This window comes from Excalfactoria chinensis, chromosome 1 (assembly GCF_039878825.1).
Source record: "Excalfactoria chinensis isolate bCotChi1 chromosome 1, bCotChi1.hap2, whole genome shotgun sequence".
Taxonomy (NCBI): Eukaryota; Metazoa; Chordata; class Aves; order Galliformes; family Phasianidae; genus Excalfactoria; species Excalfactoria chinensis.
In genome coordinates, this window is record NC_092825.1 from 52641857 (window position 1) to 52663974 (window position 22118).

At 40.0% G+C, this 22118-nt stretch overlaps 1 protein-coding gene across 2 annotated transcripts in view; it reads left to right on the forward strand.

The window, feature by feature from the left end:
* The first annotated feature begins 6309 nt into the window (after positions 1-6309).
* Positions 6310-22118, forward strand: part of GNPTAB (N-acetylglucosamine-1-phosphate transferase subunits alpha and beta) — a 38083-nt gene continuing 22274 nt past the window's right edge. For both annotated transcript variants that reach the window (XM_072355758.1, XM_072355681.1), the window contains exons 1-7: positions 6310-6512; positions 10417-10502; positions 14187-14306; positions 16104-16145; positions 17012-17217; positions 17855-17919; positions 18200-18334. In XM_072355758.1, coding sequence (XP_072211859.1) covers positions 6396-6512; positions 10417-10502; positions 14187-14306; positions 16104-16145; positions 17012-17217; positions 17855-17919; positions 18200-18334 — 771 coding nt within the window. In that variant the 5' untranslated portion in view covers positions 6310-6395. The remainder of the gene's footprint in view (positions 6513-10416; positions 10503-14186; positions 14307-16103; positions 16146-17011; positions 17218-17854; positions 17920-18199; positions 18335-22118) is intronic.

Here is a 22118-nt window from a genome sequence, read left to right on the forward strand (position 1 = left end):
TATGTCCCATTCACCTGTTTTTACATTGCTCATAAACTGTAACCTAAATAAATTGTGTAAGTTGCATATACAAGAAAGTTATTTAAAAATAAGAGTTTGGGAGAAGCATAGCTTCATTCTGAAGATCTAAATAAAAATGAGAAAATGCTGTCTGTGGTTTTTCATTTCAAGATCACTTGTTGTAAAGTGATGTGGAACATAAAAGACCTTAGAAGGCACTCCCTTCCTGGATAAGGGAGTCCCCATTACCTTTGGTTAGTTTTCAGACAGATTATGTGGAGAATAGTTATGATAGCTTCTTCTTCCCCAATTTGGTAAAGAACTTGCTGGAAGAGGGAAGAGCAAGCGAAATGAGAACATGACAGCAGTGGAAGTCTGCAGCTTGAACAAAGGAGAAGCTAAATACTTCAGTTAATTTTCAAAGTCTTGGTTTTTGCTATGCAGAAGCTCTAAGGATAAAACTGTTAGCATCTCAGCAGCCTTGATCATTGAATGCTTAAAAATTATTACCAACACCTGCCAATCCTTTAGCAAACATTACAGCAAAACCAAGCGATTTTTCTCTGACATCATGTGTACTTTTCAAATGCGAGTAAGAGATTTGCCCTGGGCATCCTCTGGTTGTAATGCACAGATATTCAAAAGCCCCAAATAAAATTGGAAACACAATTATATATATATGTACATATACACATATAAAAATATTTATAGCTCTTTGTGCTTTCACCTTTTCCTTAAGCTTGAGAATGTTTCCAGTGTAAAAGAGAAACAAAAAGCTCTAAAATATCTGTGAGAGGAAAACATTTAGAATACAAAAACAAGGCTTTTTGTACTTAGAGGTTATTTCTGGGGCTTATGTATAAGAAACTAAATCCAGATATCTAGAGAGATTCTCTGTAACAACATATCCTTTGGAATTCACAGACTTATGGCTGCTCATAAGCAAAACTACACCTTCCCAGGGAACAGAGGGAGAACAGGAGGTTTGTTGCTTAAAGAAAAGCTATGGATAGTTAAATAGGGTAAGGAGGATGCAATAGTTGTGTGGCAGCTGGGCACCACTATGTTAAACAAGTTAATGGCTGGAAAAAACAAAGAAATTTCCAGACATAGATTGTGCCAGAATTGGACATTTACAGGAGGAATCTGTCAATCTGCCTTCTGCATAAGGCTTTATGAAGGGTTCAGGCAGGCATGTGGTACTTCTTCCCTTTATTCTTAGTCACGTGCCAAAGTTCTGCAACCTCCTTAGTAATAGAAGCACATATAAGCTATTCTCACGTGTGATATAAATTCAGGAATGGCAATAAAAATGGCAATCTGCAATCAGTTGTGCTGTGAGGCATTTATGATATTGCATTAATATTTCAGACAAGCAGTATGTTTTAAAACAGTTATCAGGTACTACTGAAGATGAGAAAATATACTTTATATTGCTCAGCTTGTTTTGGTTTCCTATATGGTTAGCTAGACTGCTATATCTAACCAGATGTCTAACCACAGAACTGATAAAGACTTCTCCACTCTCAAAAAAGAGCAGACATATCATAACTATTGTGAAGTCTATTAAGAACCAGGAGAGGTATCTCTTGAGTTGCAGTTGTATGTTTTCCATCTGACAGGAGTCAGATTCTGGACTGATATCTCCCAACAATACAGAGATCAGGGAAGTTTTAGTTCAGAATTCTTGGAGAAGATCAGATCTCCAAAGGTATGTTTTTAATTCATTTACACCCTATTTTTGCTATATAGCTTTAAAAGTGATGGTTTTCGAAACAAAGGCATTAATGGGGTAAATCTTAGCTTCCGGAAAGCACAAGCTGCAAGACTGCTGTGGGCTACCAGTGGCAAGAGAGAGACATTATTCAGCTTCAGATGAGTCATTCTGCAGTGGCTTTGTGCTGTGAATGAAGTAGTCAACATCCTGAAACAGGTAGCGTGTGAATTTGTAGCTAGCATTTTAATTTAACACTATAGTTTTGGGAAGGGGGTGGGGAGGGAGGAAACGTTTTCAGGGGAAAGGCAATCATTCAGAATAAAATGGTAGCTTTTTACACAGCTTTGCCATCTGAGAGAAGTGCCTTTAAAGGTTTCTTAGTAGAACACAGTAACTATGACTTAGAACAGTTGTCTGCTGAAAAGGAAGGGAAGTCGTGATATTCATCATCTCAAGTTCAGTTAGGATGCAAAGGGAAGAAGGAAAACAGATTCTAAACTGGCCAGTTGTAGAAAAGGCTATTATTTATTTATTTATTTATTTTATTCTCAAAAAAGAACAGCTTTTATTATCATACATTGAACTAGATTTTCCAGAACTGAAATCTCTGTTGTGTTCAAGGCTGTTGATTGGTCTGTCCCTATCACAGCATATTGCTAAATCCGGGATTTTCAACTATTTCTTCCTGTTTATACCAAGCTTACTCAGCATATTGTTGGCCTTAGTGTTTGCTTCTTTCATAAACTTCTTTCTTTTGAGTCCGTTGACACCACCATCTAAAATAGCCACAGAGATCAGCTACAGATGTTTCGGGGAACATTGTGAAACCTCTTTATGACTGAACTGTTTGTTTCGAGTCGATACAAATCTAACAAACAAAATGTAATTTTACAAAACCTAAATATTTTGTCTGGTCCCTTTTGAGAATGTTTGGGGTTTTTTTGTTGTTGTTTTATTTTCCAGTTGTAACAAACTATGTTCTTCATCCTTATTTGGCCTCTGCCAATGTCTTCCATGGCTCTTCAGTAACAAAGATTTGTGCTTCATAGGAACTGATGAGGCTAGAAAGAATATGAAATAAAGGTAGGAGGATTACTCCTGTTCAGTAAAAGTGCAATAGCATCAGTGTTACTTGTCAGCTGAGAAAGGAGATCAACACCCTCCTCACTGCAGTGTTCCTTCAGGTAGCTGTTGAGAGCAATGCAGTCTCTCCTCAGCAGGATTTTCAAATTCAAACATTTCTTTTGCAGTTCTGTATGAAATCTCACTAGGTGCAGTTAATCAGAGTGCATACACTCATGGAGCTACAGACTAATGTAGAGATAATCCACTACAAGGTACAACATCGGGGTCTAAAATTATCTCTCAGAAACTGATGCAGACCTCTATTCTAGGAGTGCTCTCTGTGTGAAAGAGTCTTAACAATGACAAAGATCACTGTAAACAGCGAGTCATAATGGGATTCTTCTGAATGAGTGAATACAAACTGATGACTGTTATTTTACCCTGTCATAGAATCATAGAATGGCTTGGGTTGGAAGGGAGCTTTAAGATGATTTAGTTCCTCCCCCTTGCTGTAGGCAGGGACACCTCACTCTAGACCAGGTTGCTCAGAGCCCCATCCAGCCTGGCCTTGAATGCCTTCAGGGAGAGGCCATCCATAACCTCTCTGGGCAACCCATTCCAGTGTCTCACCACCATGACAGTAAAGAATTTCTTTCTAATACATCTGAATCTCCACTCTTCCATGATCGAGTCCTCAGTTGCTATGAGGGGTTTTACTGTGAATGAATCCAAAAACTTTACAGGTGATTTTTGCTTTAATAAAAGCCTAAATTCTGGAGAACAGATGGTAGTCCATTCAGGATGTCCTGAATGACAGATGTTGATTTAATCACTGTATTTATAGATAGTAATGCTAACAATTCACTGTGCTGTACTGAACTACTTATCCCAACATGCCTAAGTTTCCTGCCCTAAAGAGGCCTTCAGAAGCATAGATGATTAAATTTAGTATATTAGTTTATTAACATAAATATATCTTGGGGGAAGGACAGAGAGAAGACCTAGAACACCCTACTATAGTCTCTCATCTCCTTCGCAGAGAAAGTAGTAATGCAGCTCTTCAAAGTACTGACAGCTAAATTTACCAGTATGATTTGAGTGCTCTTAAGGCTCTACCCCTCTAAAAATATCCTCTGTCGGTTCCCAGGAGCATAGGAAAATACAGGACTTCCTAGAGGAGCAGGTATGTCAGCATAGTAAATGAACCTGCAGTGGTAGCAGAAAAACCTCCATAGGCTTTGGTGAGGAGCTATAGGGGAGGGCTGCAGGTAGAATTGTGTCTGTTCAGTGTTTCGTGTAGTCAACTGCTATTCTGTATGTTAACAATGTAGTTTATGTAGGAAATATTTGTACAAAGTATGTACATTGAAACATTGTTAGGAATGCAGAAACTCCGAAGTTAAAGGCATCCTGAGCATGTGCATTACAACAGAGTTAAAGGTGAAATATCTGGCCACTTTTTCTCCTCTCCTGTTGGCCAGGAATGGATGCTTAATTACAATAAATGAATATAAACTAGCCTATCATGCAAAACTTACATGATGATGGCCAAATCTCTTCACAGAAACTTTCCATGGGTAAGTCATCACCATTTTGTGCTTCATTTCTGTTGTCCGAAATAGCACAGTGCTCAGAAGTTCATGAATGTAAATGAAGTGTCTAAGAGCTAAATGCTGAGCCTTCACAGCATTTGTACTCAGTGTACTACTGCTTACCTGCCTTGGACTGAGAAAAATTAGTCCTAAAGTAGAAGGCATGAAGCATGCAGGGTTTTATCTCTGCCTTTGTGCTTGGTGATATGTACTTCACAAAGTTGCTACAAGATACATTCATGTTTGTGGAACAGGCCGTATTTGACTTTTAGTCAGGTTACTTCATATTCAGCGAAAGGTGTGACTTTGCTTTAAGTATTGCTACATGCATCATAAAGTTAGTACAAACACAAGCACAGTTATCTAGATTATTCCAAGAGTCCATGGGTTTACACAGGTAGTGATTTGGCAAGGCCCTTAAGTATATGCTTAATTGTAATTGCAGCCTGTAATTTTTAGTTACCCTGACACCTAGTGGAATTTATTGCTCCAAGCAGAATATATAGGTTAATCTTCTTGTAGAGCAATTGGGGAAAATTAAGAAAGTTATGTAACACATCCTTGGACAGAAAAAAGAAGATAGTTACCTGAAAATAGACTGTCTAAGCAATAAATTAGATAAAGTGTGAAAGAAGAATTTGTCCCAAGCTCTGCCCTGTTAGAGACATGCTTATAAATCTGGATTAAAAGCTGTAAGGTCCCTGACCTGAGGTCTGATTTTTGGCTGTGGACACATTTCCTATTTTCTTTTCCTTTTTTACAAAAATCATTTTTCTCTTTTATTCTTTTTTTCTTTCTCTTTCATATGGAGACACTGCAGAATTCTGTTTAGGTTACATCCTGATCATCATTCATATAGTGTGAACACAATGAACCCTTTTCGTGTCCATCAGAAGGTTGGATCTCACTGTTCCTTTCTGTGCATATGTTTCAATTTAGATGTATATTACTTGAACATGAGCATTTTATGAAGACAGACACAATTCCATCATCATTTGTACATGACCTGTACAGTTTACATCCATTTATCTACAGGAATACCTTGGCTGATACCTCACAAACTTCTGTGAAGACTGCTTGGCTCTTAATGGTTTTATCACATCAGTGTTATATGGAAACATGTAGCACCCTGTGCAGATACATCTCTCACTCTGTACTAATTCTTATTTCAGGCCTTGAAGTCATCCAGTTTTTTCTTGAATTATATTCTACTTGACTTTGATGTTCTATCTCCCAGCTTGATACCTTAAGCACATTTTAGTCAATTTCTGTATTTATGTTCTTATTATTGACCAGAATGAATGTTTTTGATTCCATAACCTTCACGCACAGCTGAATTCTCAAGGAAGATCTCAGTTCTCACCCAGAAACCCAGACCATCACTTCCACTGTTGCCATAATGCAGCAGTGAGTGTGAGTGAGGCGTTCCCTTCCAGCAGTAATAGCTCTGTGCTTGAACAGGTGGTAGATGTGAGGGAAGTACCAGCAAGTCACTAATGATTATTTTCTTCCAGGCCGGTACTTTGGCACATTGATGGAAGAACACACTTAGGAGGAGAAAATGTTGGCAGTGCACAACAGGGGATGAAATCTTGGCTGGAATCTTCTTCATACTGACACTGAAAGAGTGAGTAACCATGGAGGGCACAATAAATGGAACAACCTGTATAACACGCAGCAAGGATGCGCTACACAGCACTGTGACCTGTGAAGCTGGAAACGGGCAGGCGCTGTTACTCTGTGCAGCGCAAGAGTCTCGTGAGTGCCGATGGCTGCTCCTTCCTTGGCTCTGGTGCCTAGAAGCGCTGAGACGTATTACAGCGGTGATCCCCGCTCCGCCCGCCCGGTCCCGCCGCCAGGTGGCGCCGTAGCGCTGCCGGAAGCGGTACGGGACCGGCGGCGGCGGCGGCGGGACCCGCCCGCCCGGCCCGGCGCATGGCAGCGCGCTGAGGCGGGCCGCGCCGGGCCGCACCGCGCAGGGCCGCGCCTGGCCGGGTGGCTGCGGCGGCGGCCGACGGGCCATGCTGCTAAAGCTCCTGCAGCGCCAGACCTACACCTGCCTGTCTCACCGCTATGGGCCCTGCCTCTGCCTCGGGGGCCTCGTCCTCATGATCGTCTCCGCCCTGCAGTTCGGGGAGGTCAGTACGGCGTGGCAGCCCCTTCACGCGCTCCCTTCCACCGGGCGGCGGGGCTGCCGGCGCGTCTGCGGCTCCTTCGGGCTGGGTGCCGCCTCCGGGGGAGCGGGGGGCTCCATCGGGAGCGTGCGCGGGGTTTGCCGGCGTTATTGCTGCGTCCCGGTGCTCCAGGGTGGTTCGGAGCGGCTCCAGGGGAAGGGAAAGGCGGCTGCTGTTGCTGGGCGATGTTCCCCCGCCCGGTGGAAGCTGCTCGCACTTGCTGGCGCTGCTGGGTGCGGGTGCGAAATCCGCCCTCACGGAGTTGTGCCGCTCCCCGGCCGCTTCCAGCTGCGATGCGAGTTTTGAATGACCCGAACGACGTTGTTAGATTGTTTCTAACAGCCCCGGCAAAGAGGAGCTGGGAAAAGGCTGTGCGCCCCGGGAGTGTGCTGTTGTGACCTAAGCCGCTATTTGCATTGCCCTCGGGGGGTTTGTCAGCGCTGTTATTCTGGTTTTGGACAGGCTGGTGGGACTCTTCCAGAACCGGTGCTTAACAGATACGGTAGCCGGGAGCAACGGGGTCTTTCTCCCTTCCAGAGATTAAGGAGTTAAATACAGCCTGCCGTGGGCTGTGTTACAATTCAGTATTCAGTATACTGTGTATTCAGTACAATTTTGTAAGGGATGGGATGCAGCTTTCTTGGTCAGTGTCACATGCAAGCAGGCTGGTATTTCCTGATTCCAAGATTCCAGAAAGCACTGTTCTCTCCTTGTTGTTGCGTTCCCTGGTTTCTCCTTTTTATCACCCGTTTCGTTTTGATGCACTCTTTCACACTTAAGAGAAGAACCACGGATGGGGTTATCTGAAAGTCTGCAGTGGCACGCAGTCAGAAGTTCAGTTTCAGCCAGAACTTTCAGATTTGTCTGGCTGTGCTCCCTGCCTGCTGTCTTCCAGCCTTCAGAAACTCCTGAAACACTAAGAAGCCAGGACTGAATAAATAGTGTGATGCTTTCGGCCATCCATTTATTTGTAATTGTCAGATTGGTCTGGAAGCTGATTGAGGTGTATCTCTTGGTGCTGTTAAACTTCTAATAAGCCTTTGGTTTTCTTTAGAATGGGGACTTCAAACAAGCTAGCGTTTCTGAGAACCACTTTAGTCCTTGTCCCAGTTACGACTGATTTTGCTGAGCACCAAAGCCACTAATTAGATGTTTTCCTACCGAATCTTAGCTTTCTTCTTCCAGCCCTGTTACTATCAGAACTATTCAGAAAGCTTAGGTACTATTTAGGTGGCAAGTAACTGGCAAATATGTGCATGTTAAGCAAAAAGCCAGCTGACCAGCATTGTTCCAATGGGACTCTGCAGCCGCGCTCCTACTCCTGTCCCCCCAAAATAACAAACCAAACCAAATGTCAGCATAAATACAGAAATAACCCCACAGTCTCTTTGGTTGTCATTTTTAATACAGGAGTCAGTAAGAGATGTTTGCATGCATTTTGCTGTTTATGTTTTAAAATGTTGGTGTTTTGGCAAACAGTGGTATCAAAGGATTCGGTAGACTGAGCTTCTGAGAATAAACCACTATATTATATTAGACTTTTTCTGGTAAACCATACTAAGAGTAGAAAGCATTTCTGTTCTGTAGTGTGGTCTGCTAGGCAGTAGCTACTAGAGTGTATGTAAGAATTTTACACACGAAACCAAGACATCTTTCAAGTAATTATCAGATGAACTGTTTTTAACGTTCTGTGGGCCTTCTCAAGCAGCGTGCAGTGATGTGTTTCGGTCCCTGTCGTCTGACCAGAATATGCAGTTCCTTTTTTTCCTCCCTGCACTCTCAGAATCAGATTTCATGTTCCAGTGAGCAAAGCTACATCTGCTTGTTTGGAGCCATACTGATGTCTGTGTCAGTGCTGACATAAATGATGACAGCAAAAACATTGAGATTGGGAATAATACCCTAACAGCCTTAAAGATGAAAAAGAGCATCAGTTCAAGAAAAAGGTTAGCCTGGGGAAATAACAGTGCATTCGAGCATGATTTGGGAGCTACAAAGTACAGGATAGCCAGGCCTCAGCCACTGCTGTAGCCTGGTTATAAGTTAAACTTCGGAGTTTCATGACAGTTGGCCTACAGACAACTCATAGCTGACCTTCCATTGATCGCTCAGCCTTGTAAAACGTTTTTCAGTTGGAACAAGGGAGCCATTGTTATCACACAGCTGATACAGTATCTCCTAATTGGGGTATCTTCATGTTTATTCTGTTGTTGTTGTTGTTGTTCCTCAGTGGTTTTATATATCTGTATGTAAAGCTGAAGCAAAGAGGCCTTCAGGTGCTAACACAGCACGAAGAAAACGGTAGAGAAAATGTATCGGATGGGAAATAGGTGCCATCTTAATGGGCATCTGCCTAAAGAGAGCTACTGTGGTTCTTAGCATAATTGCACCAGTAGAAAAAATAAGTGTTGGAATGGATAATGTTGTTCTAGTGGAGAGCTGTACAACAAAGCATTGTTTTGCTCAGATCCTTCTGTATTTCTTCTAGGAGCAGGCCAGTGTGCGTCAATTCATAATTAGCCATAATTACAGATGTTTATGTGCAGATAGCTTTCAGTGTGTAGGGTTTCAAACTAATTTGTTTGGCAAAAGGACATCATGTCTGGAGCACGAAGAAGTGTAACAATGTTTTTGGTATATAAGGAAGTAGATATCTTTGCTCACCTTGCAAATCACATGTCCTTGTGTCTAGGAGGAATGAGCTCGTACAGATGTGTTTGTGATTGCAGTGAGACTGTGTGCAGCTTTGGAAATAATTTTGTCTCTGCTTGTCACTGACACATGATGAGGCTTCCCTGTCCTGTGTATGCTGTAGAACTCTTTAATTCAGCAGGCATAAGGGTATAGCGACTTGTCTTCTAAAATGGAGGGATGCAGCCTCAAAAATTATGGGGTTTTGTGCTATTTTAGAGAAATGGTGGGTTTCAGTGTTGCCACAAGAAATAAGGAGTAGTGCCACTTAAATCTAGGACAAGTAGTGAAAGGTAATACTATCATTATCTGGTGCTCCCCCCCCACCCCCACCCCTCAGTGCATATCTGTAGGTACATCTACAGATAAAATAAACCCCTACCCTTTTATCTCTTGAAAACACTGTGAGATGATACAGTAGTTTCTAAAGTTTATCATCTGCTGCAGAAGATAGCGTAGTAAGTTTGTTTCAGAGTAAAATCTTTCTAATTTATCTATTTTTAAATCTCAAAGCAGCGGTCCATCTCCATGACTTGGCTCAGTGCAGGGCTGGGTGAAATCCAGTGTCACGTTCAATGGGGCAGAAACACAGGAGGACGGAAGTTTGTAGCTTGTAGAAACACCAAGCTGCTACATGAGCTGGGCTGCTGTGTAAGCCATGGCCTGCATTGGGAAACAGCGACTGACTTTGTGTTTGTGCCTGGGTTAATCTGCATAATTTGATATGTTCTGGCCTGACTGTTTGTTTTCAAAGGTCAGATCTCAGAGGTATGAGAATAGAATGGAAGACGATGAGATTTGCGCAAGGTGAGGAGGTGGTTCTCACTCGCTTTGAATCATGTTTGCTTTAAGGTCTCAGTTTTGAGAAGTTGCTGTGTTTTGAAATGGTAAGAGGCAAGGGGGACAAAACAAACAGTAACTTAAAAACTACATCTGAGTAACAGGAAGCCCTTACTTGCAGGAATAAAAACTAAGCTTGCTTAAATTGACTGTGCTGTAAGTTCTGCACCTGATTCCTACCTGAGAGTAATAGCTTAGGTTGGATTCATTTCTTGTCACATGTGCATTAATGCAGAGATCAGCCTGAATGAAATCGGTCATGTCTGAGCACTTCAGAAATAAGAGTCTAAGTTTAGAAGGTGGTGACATACGTTTGTTTTTATTTTTTTCTTTGCAGGTTGTGTTGGAGTGGAGTAGAGATCAGTATCATGTTATGTTTGATTCATACAGAGACAACGTTGCGGGCAAGTCGTTTCAGAATCGGTGAGCTTTATTTGCAGTTGGAATATTGCACGTTTTACTGTTGAATGATTTCTCAAGTATTTAAATCAAATATTCTAGATGAAGTAAGTAACTGTCGAGTATGACTTTCTTGTACGAGCAATTGAATGTGTAATGAATTACTAACGTTGGGGTTCCGAGTTTGTGAGTTGGTGCTTAATATCCCATCGTGGACATCTGGAATTTGGAATTTCTAATCTTAGATATAGGAATCTTAAATACATTTAATTTATCCAGTCTGCAAGGAGACAGCAAAATGACAATAATGTTGACAGTGAAGGGGAAATATAAGATATTTTCTATATAAAGATGGGAATTTATCTTGTGTTTTCCACGACATCTCAAAGAAGGGCTATTATTTGGTAGAAAAGTCACAAAGCTAACAAGAAGCAGCATTTTAAAGCTGAACACATTGAAGTCACCCACAGCAAATTGGAAGCCAAGTCATATGGGTCATTTGCTTCAGTTGTGCTAACTGCTATGTGGCTTCTTGTGGTTTCTGAGTTTGTGTCTGAGCAGTCATGGGATCTGTTGCTCAGGAAGTCAGTGGACTGTGAATTGGTAGGTGGAAGAAGCTACTAACGAGTTGTCATCTGAATCTTGAAGCATTGATGGAAAAAGCCCTGAAAGCAGATGTTTAATCAGCACTGAGCTTTGTTGAGTCACGGGACAGCAGAAATGATCGGATGAGTTTGTCATGCGTGGGTGGGTGGGTGCAGGATAATTGTTACATTATATTTGTGAATACTACTCACTTCTATAAGCTCATCTGATTTCCCTCCCCTGACTTCCAAGGAAAGACAGATGAAGACAGAGTGATACAGCTCATGCAGATCATTAGCTTTGTATATACATCTTTCTGCAGGGTTGAAGTGTGATTGTTCCTGTCTGTACTAAAATGCTGCCTTTGTGCTAAGTAATTACAATATTTTTATAAGATTGGTGTAGAAATAGTTAACTTCCGTTTCTAGGGTGTATTGTCATATTTCATTTTCATTGTGTAAAGCACTCCTTAGTTAGCACTGACTTCTGGTGAAAGCTTATAGCGGAGAGCTTAAGGGTGAGGTTGGGCTATACTTGTTCTTAAAAGAGAGTCAGCAAGGCTTGAGGTAGCCTGGGAGAGATCCAGAGGCTGCTGTACTCTTTCAGCAACTGTGGACGCTGAGACAATGAGGCTTTGTCTTCTGGCTCTAATCTCTGCTGCAAGCATGGCTCTCCTACATATGCAAACATCACCAGGATGGAAAATGCCTCCTGGCAGGTGCACAGACCTACAGACAGCACACAGTGAGTCTCCTGTCCCTACTGCAAGAGATGACAGCTCTGGTTTCATCTTCAGATCCTAGTCATGCTCTTTTGATTTGTGTGTAGAAGTAGGGACTTCTTTTGGATAAGAAAAGTGTAAAGGAGTATCTGAAAAAGATAAAAATCCTCAAAGTCTCAATGCTTTTTTTTTAATAGGCGTTGAAATAAATCAGAGAGCTTTGACTAAGACCAAGAAGATGAATTCATTGCACTGTTACTGATCCTAACTGGGATCAGTGTTAATTAGGAGCAATAAATTAATTGTGTGTGTTTTTTATTATGTTTGAAGGCCACTACTTTTCCCCAAAATGTATGCTAATTTCATTTTAAAATGCATTAGGATTTTTTTTTGAGCATTCAGATAAATTGTAAACAAATAAGCTAATGGATCTGCAAGCAAATCACTTGCTTTGGTAGCTGTTTTTTTTCATTATATCTATAGCCATTGCTAATAAAGAACGAGCTTGCCACACGAGGGTTAATTTAGAGCTGTTATTCATTGCTACAAATTGAGTGTAGAGAATTACATAGTTATATTTGCTACTGTACAGAAACGTGCTATTAGCAGATGATAAGTTGGGAAAGGCTCCACAGGTGTGCAAATAGTGCTAAATTTGCCTCATACCGTAGAACAAGTTGGAATTCAGTCTTTTCCACGTTTTATGTTCTTAAGTGAAGCCTGCTTAAATAAACTCTGCACTTTGCCCAGAAGACTGAGTGTTGTGCACTTTTGCAATCAGCTGACTTCAGTCAGGTGCTTCCACCTGAAATGCTCTTCCTAGCTGTAGAAGTCAAGGCATTGCCAAGCCAATTGTTTAATTGATCACAACATACGCAGAAAAGCTGAAGGAGCTCCTGCCATTGAATTTCTGCTTCTGTCACAAAATGCATACTGAGCTGTGCCTGTTAATGAACCAGAGGGTGCTCTATCTCCTCTTGCTAGACATTCAGATTATCTTCAGAATGACCCTTCAGCATCCTTTAGGTACCTTAGAAGCCTTAGAGTTGGAAGGGACCTCTGAAGACTAGTCCAGCTCCCCTGCAATGAACAGGGACACCCCAGCTAGATCAGGCTGACCGATCCAGCCTTGCCTTGAAAGTCTCCAGGTACACGGCATTAACCACATCTCTGGGCAACCTGTTTCTCACCACCCTCACTGTAAAAGACTTTTTCCTTTTATCTGACCTAAAGCTTCCGTCATTGAGCTCGTGAGTCAGAGGGCAGATGAAAGAGATGTTCACTGTGTCTCTCTTTGCATGTTGTCTGAAGGGCGAGTTAAGTGGGGAAGGAACACCTTTCCTTGGGTACTTCATTGCTTGGTCCCGTGGATGTTAGCATTGGAATGCTTGGTTAATGCTTGCTATCTGAATGCTGCTGCTTTTCTCCTAGCTATGTTTTCACTTACCTTGTATATTTCATGGAAACAAAGACATCAGAGAGAGATTAACTTCTGAGGATGTAAACTTATTAAGTACAACTTAATATGCTTGGCAAGACTGGATTGCTGCATTTTGCTGAAGTCTGTAGAGACCATCTACAGTTTAGAAGATATTAGTGAATAGCTTGACACTGGAGCTTCTGAACTTACAGCTGGGGCTGCCACCTGTTGTGTGGGACTGAAGGGTTTGTGCCTGGCAGCAGCCTGGGGCACCTGCAAAAACAAAGGTCTGGGCCTCAGGGAGGAGATAACCATCAACAAACAGAAGAAAGGTACTCACAGACCTTTCTTCGCTGCATCTGCATTAAGTATGCTGGGACAACTGTTAGCTTCATCTACAATTCCACAGTATTAAATTGTGTCAGGCATAGATTTGATTGCTGTTTCTGGTGTCTGAAGTTATATAGCCTGCTTAGGTTGTGAAATCCCAAGGAGGAGATCTAAAGGGTATTCTAAGATAGAGACCTGGTCCTTCTGAGGTCCTGCCTCTGGGAAATTACCTGACACCACAAATGATTTAAGACTTCATGCTGTCCTGTCTAATTTTAGCAGCTGGTGTATTAAAGATGTGCCTTAATGACTCTGGTACTGGCTTGAGAAATATTTAATGTGCTGTCGGGAGTTGGGTTATAGGTTAATGTGTCACTGAAATCTGGAGCATAAATTTCAGATTTCTTTAGTTACTGAATTGTTATGCCTGCTCTGTATCCTTTTTAGGTTTTATCTGAGCTGTTTTGCCAAAGGCTTGTTTATAATTAAGGGATGATATATATAGCTAAAGGAAAGCTTTTTTTCTTTGTCTGGTTTGCAGCTCAGACACCAAGTAATTTTGTTGTTTGACAGCAACTGCTATTGTAGGATGCCACAGATGCTTGTAATGTAATATTAAACAGCTCATGTAGCTTTCATTTGAATTATGTAGGCTTTGTTTACCCATGCCAATTGATGTGGTATACACCTGGGTGAATGGCACAGATGTTGAACTGATCAAAGAGCTGCAACAGGTCAGAGAACAGATGGAGGAAGAACAGAAAATAATGAGGTAATAATCATACATATTTTTTTCACTCCTACTGAAAACAGCAATCTGATGTAGTAGCCCTCTTGCTTTTTTCCCATGTTGCTCAAAGCAAGTTTTTCTTTGTTTTGATTATTCTCAAAACCTTGTTTCAGTTCTACATTTAGCTGCAAAGCAGTGCCCAATCAGGAAGCTGCTTTAAATACAGAGCATAATAATTTAAAGTAATTAAGGCCATTTTATCTTGAATTTGTAAAATGCTCTTCAGAAAACTCTGCTTTGCGTACACGTCATTTTGTACTGATTCCTGTAACTGCTTGCAAATAATAAAACAATCATAAAATCTGTACATCACATTTTTGCTTGTACTGGACTTAATAAAATATATTTGAGCATATTTGTGTGCCCCCAGTGGCACAGTGGTTTAAGCTGCTGCCTGCGGCACTGGAGGGCCCGGGTTCGAATCCCCCCTGTGGCGCAGGGGTAGAAGTGCCACTTTGCTACACAGAGGGCTCGAAACCCGGGAGTTGGACTCGATGATCTCTAAGGTCCCTTCCAACTCGCACGATACTATGATACTATGATACTATGATACTATGATATTTTTCTAAAGGCTCCTTCAAATTTGATTTATGGTCTCCCAAATACAGAAGCTGAGGAAAATCATTCATTCACATTAGCAACATACCTTTCAGCCTTCCAACTAAGTCAATAAGGAAGAAGATGTGATGCTGCATTCAGAGTGTTAGAGATTGTGCTACTCTGGCCTGTGAAACTACTGATCTAAGAGCTTCAAACAATACATGGCTTTGTGCTTAACAAAGACAGGCATCTTGCATTACCTTGTAACCGTTGGTTTAGTTCTTTATAGACAACTCTGTGGTAATGTGTTCTGTTTGAGCCAGGAAAAAATATTAAATGAAAGAACAAGGACATATTTTAAACACTGAACATAATATTTTAATTCAGAATAATCTGAAATTAACGAGTGTGATTTTTGTCATGTTATGACTTGCAATTAGATATCTTTCACAAGTGAAGCTCTAGGTCTCTGTTTTGCTACTTTCACTGTGAACGACGTTGTTTAAACATCTTAAAGGTAGACAGAGTCTCTGCTCTGAAGAGATTTCGCGTTTATGTTGCAAACATTTATCCTTTTGGCTAATGGGCAAAGAGCTGCTGTACTGCTCATTTTACCAAGAGAAAAACACAGATTGTGTTCCTTCGTAACACTGATTTGGAAAGTTCATATCAAACTCAAGTATAAGGTTCAAGTCAGTGTCAGCTTCAGCATCTAAAGGGACAGCTGGTTTCCCTTTTATGTAATGTTGGTGGTTCTCCCCCCCGGGTATTACTGAATTGGTTAGCACGGTTAGAAAACGTTATTTCTTGAAATCAAGATGACTGTAGAAGAAAAAGGAAGAGAGTCTGTGAATCTCTGCTAATGAGTATATATTTAGTACTGCAGAGTTAAACTTAGTAAATTGCTCACTTCATCCTGGTTTATTATTGTTGCCGTTCTTCTTAACAGCAGTTTAATGAAATAATCTAGTAATAATCCCTAAAAATCTTGTTGGCAGAGTCTGTCTGCTGCAGCTCCCAACTTGTACAAGTTCTACTGAACATGGGTGAGCAGTGAGGAAGTACATGTCAGCCTGCGCTCTCCTAAAGTAGGCCACAGGCCAAGTCTTGGCACTTTTATGGCTGTGATATCTGTGCTTTCACAACATGTCCCTGACTCAATCAGAGCTCTGAAATTAGATTAAATTCTTTACGGTCAAATTGGTGTCATTTAAAGGAGTTATTTTAATTTCGTAATAGGGAAATCCTTGGAAAGAATGCAACAGAACCAACAAAAAAGAGGTAAGATTTTTATTTTATTTTTATTTTATTTTGGTTATTGGTGTAAATTGAAATAAACTGTGATCTACTCACTTTCATCTGAAAGAAAAATGCTGGCAGGGGGGTACTGTTTATTTTTCTGCAGCCAGAGCATGCTGTCCTTCTATACACTTCCAAGTGTGGTTGACAGCATAATAACATGTATGCTAAATAATAGTAATGTGATTGTGACGAACATGAGCTCCTTAGTGGGACAAGCGGAAGTTCAAAAACAAGATGCTTGTCATTGTGTAGGCATAGTTCATATTCTGAGGGTGGATTTTTTAATCTATATATACTTGGAGTTTTACAGTTGAATAATATTAAGATTTTATTCTTTTTCAACCATATCTTCACCTGCCATTTGTGTACATGGCACTATGAATAATCGTTTGTTAGGGGCCAAGGCTCTTGAGTCTGTGTGCTGCCAGGAAGCAGCAGGGCCTGCTCTGTCTCGTTCTCAATTTGGCTTGGTTGTTTTGCTGTTGAGAGATCTTTATTAGGTCTTCTCTGCATCAAATCTCAGTAAATTTTGAAATCTGAAGAATCTTCAGTATCTTAAAATAAATAAATAAATTAAAAACAAATTGGAAAATAAAAGTATGAATGAGGAAAGAGAGGGAGGGAGTAAGGGATGGGAGAATGAGTTATGGGGATGCAGTAAGCTGTAATAGTAGGATGTATGTCTTCTGCAAAATAAGCATACTCTTTAATTGTTCTCTCCTTCCCCCAACAGACATTAGGAAATAATGGATCAGATTTTACTAAACCACCTTTTGTTGCACCTGTTACTGATCTGTAGTAAATTTTATATTGGTGTTAAATATGGCTTTGTTATTTTTCTGTAGTGAGAAGCAACTGGAGTGTTTGTTGACACACTGTGTTAAAGTGCCAATGCTTGTTCTGGATCCTGCACTGCTGACCAACATCACGCTGAAAGACCTTCTGTCCATTCATCCTACTTTACAAGCTGCTAACAATATGTTCTTTGTAGCAAAACCAAAAAACCCTTCTACCAATGTGACAGTAATTGTTTTTGATAACCCGAAAGATGGTAAGACTCTGTTTGTCAGATTCCAGACCGTTTTCCAGAATTTTTACTTCAATTTTCTTCCACTACTGACTCTACCGCTAATAGTCTTTTTGTCTTCAGCAAGTCATCTAGTCTCTCCATCTAAGACTGTTCCTCTAAATGATGACATCAGAGATAGTGCCTCTTGCCTACCAGACAATTGATTATGAAAGATTAAACAGTTCCGTGTTTTAAAGTACTGTTGCAAAAACAAACCTGATATCTGAAAATCTGTGTTGCACTGATAATCTCACAAGACTGAGGGTTAGATTTTGAAATGTTTTTTTAATTGCTGTGGTATGTAGGCTGAATATTGTGCAACAGTTCTGCCTTTCCTCAAACAATTGCACACCTTAAAATTATCTGTATGTTCAACACACGTAAGTAGGGTCATATAACAGGCACAGGCTTCTTATTTAAAGATGTGGTGTCCAACCCACTACCCAAACTTCAGTAGAGTTTGTTTTATCGCTAAGAATTACTTGCCAGGTATAAAGACAAATCTTTACTTCTTGACCAGTCAACAGTTTTCAATTTACAAAAATATATTTTAGTTACTGCAGTATAGAACAAAGGGGACTTTCAGTTTTTGATTGCCAATACGTTTTATTTGTTCTAGCTGAAGCTGCCCATTCTGGAATGTTGAAAGACAACAGCAAGCATATGGTATGGAGGGGTTACTTGGTATGTACCTTCAAAAGATGTTAATTCCTTTTGCTTTTGTGTATCTTAAACTTAATATGTTTTTAGAAAGCATTTCTGTGCTATTATCTCTCCATAACTCACACATATTAAGAAGTGAAAGATGTTTTAAAATTACCCCTATTTCAATTTTGCAGTTTAAGTTAAATGACAAACTGTATGCTACTAAATCTGTCAGCTGCTGAAGGGTTTACAAATGATGTAAATTACTGTAGATGTTTAGAAAAAGGACTGACATTGTACCCTATATTCTTGTTTTTAGACTACGGACAAAGAAGTTCCAGGTCTGGTGTTAATGCACGACTTAGCCTTCCTTAGTGGATTTCCAGCTACATTCAAAGAAACAAATCAGCTACGAACAAAACTACCAGAGAGCCTGGCCTCTAAAGTAAAACTGGTAAGGATTTGGAGTAAAGAGTATCTTATTTGTATTGGTTTTGTTTGCTTGTTTATTTTGAGTGCTTCATATACAGATTTTGCCTATCTAGCAAGAGTACTGTTGCAGGTGATGTAGTCCTATCTCTGATAGTAATCTTTTTTTGTGTGTGAGAGACTCTTCTTGAGTTGTGAAGAGCAGTAAGCAGCAAATCAGTTGCCTTCAAAATGCCAGTTATCCATTCTGTGACTGTAAGTTATTAGGCATTAGATTTGTTAGCCTGCAATAAGTAGAAATAAAATAAAATGCTATGTTTTGTCAGTTTCTCTTAGCCATGTGCTGTAGGCTGTTGCCTAGCTGAAGTGCACTGAATCAGAGGATTGTTTAATGTGGCAGAATTTTGTGTGGTTTCTTAGCTTTTATTTATTTATTTATTTATTTATTTTTCCCCTTTGCTTTTGGAAGAGTAATCTAAATAGTTAAAGCAATTACATTTTTCACAGCTGAATGTAAACCATCATCTTTGCCATATACTCTTTACAGTCCTAAGCCAGTTATACATCAGTTTACCCATCTGCACGGCGGCAAAAGATGGCAACTCACTAACATTTTGTGTCTTCCATCATTTGCACACCTTTTGCAGTTACAACCTGGTTTAACAGACAGATAAAAAGCTGCAGAACTCTGTGAAAATCATTGACTTAGGCACTGCAGAGATGAGACCGAGCTCTGTTTCTGAAGTAAGAGCTTAAGAAGGTGAAGAATAGCTGGTCTGCCATCAGTTAACCAAGTCAAGTATTCTGTAAGGGGAACTCAGGGATGTTGGTAGTGTGAAAGGGGCTGAGGGTGATGTGAAGGGAATTGGAAGCATATAGAGAATTGGGATGTCAGTCCGTACAAAAAGTCTGTCTTCATTTGCCTGATGTCTACCTGCAGGATGTGATAATTCACTTTGTGACTTGTTGGTGCTTGAAAGGGCATGACTTTCCTTGTATCTCTTTAGCAGGTTAGGTTATCAAATCGTGTATTGTGCTACAACTGAATAAAGTGTGGTGGGTTTCATAGGCTGGTCATACTCAAGATGAATGCAGGCTGAATTTCTTGCTTGGCTCCTGTTAGCAGATTGGTTTAGAATCTTACTGACAATGGTTAGGAATAACACTAAGTAAACACTTTTACCTCTCTTCCTATCGCTCTTAAGTAGCTTAATATAAATAGCTCTTAATTAACTTTTAAAGCTTAAATAGCTCTTCTCTTTAGATTTTGTTTACATCTTCTGTGAATTTGTAGAGTTAAGGTATGACTTTCTCCTGGCATTTTTTGTTTCACTGGGTTAATTAGGCATTGCTCTTCCCGCAATATTGTCTCTCCATTTTTGTCATTCTTCTGACAGCCCTTTTCTGTGATGCTTCCACTGTGAATTTGTCTGTCTTCATAGAATCATAGAATTACCCAGGTTGGAAAAGACTTTGAAGATCATCAAGACCAACCACAGCCTAACCTAACCATAGTACCCTAATCATGTCTTCAACATGATTACAGCATTTTAAATGAAGCATCACCACAACTTTTAGGCAGTGGCAATTACGTAGGTAACACAAGGCCACAGACTTGTGTGCTGTTATACACTCACTGCAAACAGTTTTGCCAGTGTTTCTACATGATATCCATTACCTCCTTCTCCTGCTTTATATTAATGCTACTCATAAAATGACTTCTTGCTGTTTGGGTGAGTGATGGTCGATGTGCTCTGCTGTGACAGCAGCATCCTTCCTCTTCTTTCTTAGTAGCTACATTGGTTAGATTACAGTGGGTATTCATGAGGTCAGTCCACCAATCTATGCTTATTTTTTATATGCTACCAGTATGTATATTTTTAAATCACTTTAAACTAATGGTGTTTCCTGTAGGGAGATCAGATGGTTATCCAACATATGATGGTACTTCAGTTTTGCCATCTGAGATGCTAGATTCTTTATTTCAGGCTTGCATGAGGAACGTTGTTTGAATGCTTCCTGACTTATAGATGTCTGAAGAATTTGAACCTAAGTTTATTGAGGGAGTGGATGGTATTCAATTCTCACTTCTAATAGAGCTATACTGAAAAATGTTCACAGCTCAAATTGCTTTGAGAACAAATCATATATTTTTTATACTTAAACAGTATCCTGGAAGTGAAATGTGTGTGGACACATTTGAATTCAAAGTTTTAAAACAGTATAATTTTGCTTGAAAATATCTTTTTCTAGCTGCTGACCTTGTTTTGACAGCAGTCACGGTAACTGGAAATCCCTGTGCCAAAGTGCTATTCTGCATTTAAAAGCAAGTTGAAGCATCTTTTGCCTCATATAACAGTTATTCCTTGAAAACTGCTGCCACCAGATTCTCATTTCCTATGGAGTTCTGTCCCAGCTTGTTTGTAGACAACAGAAACGATAAATCAATAATAGCAGTTTGCAGACCAAAATCGTGCAGACACATGCGGACACATTGAACATCACACTTGCAATCAAAGACTGAAAATCTGCTTTTATGTACAGTATCTGAAGATCTTTGAGTGCACGTTCATCCTTTTAGCATAGGTTAGAGGTTTCTGATAGTTGTTACGCATTTGATTTAATGAAGCTGACTTGTTCAGAATGCATTTGACATAAATTACCAGCTCTTTTCATTTGTTTAACTTGCCCCTTAGCAATTAAGAAATTTAGTAACAAGATGCTCCTTTAGTTTTCCTTCTATTTTAATTTCAGAGCACTTAACTTATGTTTTCTTTACCCAGGGTTATTTTCTAGGAGCAGCTCTTCTGTAACATCTTCATTAATTGCCAAATTGGTATCTGAAATAGTACTGGTTCAGTTCAGTGATAATTTGGTGGAAATTAAATGTCTGCTTCCGCATCTGGAAGTATACTGGAGCACAGTCTTAGCATCTGGAATTACATTCTACCTCCCTAGGTAGAAGCTGCTTTCCAAAATAATTCTGACTGGTTTTATCCATAGAGTACCCTCTGAGTTTCTTTGGCAGAGTGGCTATTCTGTGTCTTCCTTAGACCATTAAGTATCCTTCTGTCCTTGATATTCTACCACCTTCTCATCTTACCTGTAATATCTGGCTCAAGCTAATATTTTTGCTGCTGAAACGTTCTTTTTTTTTGTTGGCTTTTTTTTTAATATTTAAATACCCGTTTGTTTGTTTTTTTTAATCCCTCTCTCCTCAAGACACTTTCTAATTCTATTAGTTTTGATTATTTCTCTAATCACATTTTCAAACTATTATTCAGTCGGTGTAAATGCTGCTCTTCTTTTTCTTTCCTCTTTTATAGTTCTGTCTGGAATTTTGCTTCCAGGATTAAGAAATTGGTAATTTTCTCCAGGTTTTCTGCCACATATCTGTAAAGCACAGGCCTTATTCTCAGACTAGCATGCGTTTCTTGGGTTACAGTGAAGATTTTCTATCAAAAGGTGCTTTCTTTAGTGGATGACTTAGAAGAGCGAGATACCTTGATTAACCCTTATTACATTGAGTGATCTACTGGTCTTTATTCTCTTGTTTCAAGATTTGTTAGAGTGGAATGATTCTGCCTGGATCCTTATTTTTTTTACTGCCATCTGCAGCTACATTTAATCATCTTTTTTTCCCCTTCATTCCAGCAGTTTCTCCTAGCAGTATTTCTTAGTCCAGCAAGAAGCACGGATAGATTATTTCTGCATTTCAGTTCAGCTTCTTGTGTCCAAGTAACTGGTTAGTCTGCTTTAACAAATTTGAAGAATGCTACAGTTTCTCTATGGTTTTAGATTCCTCTTCA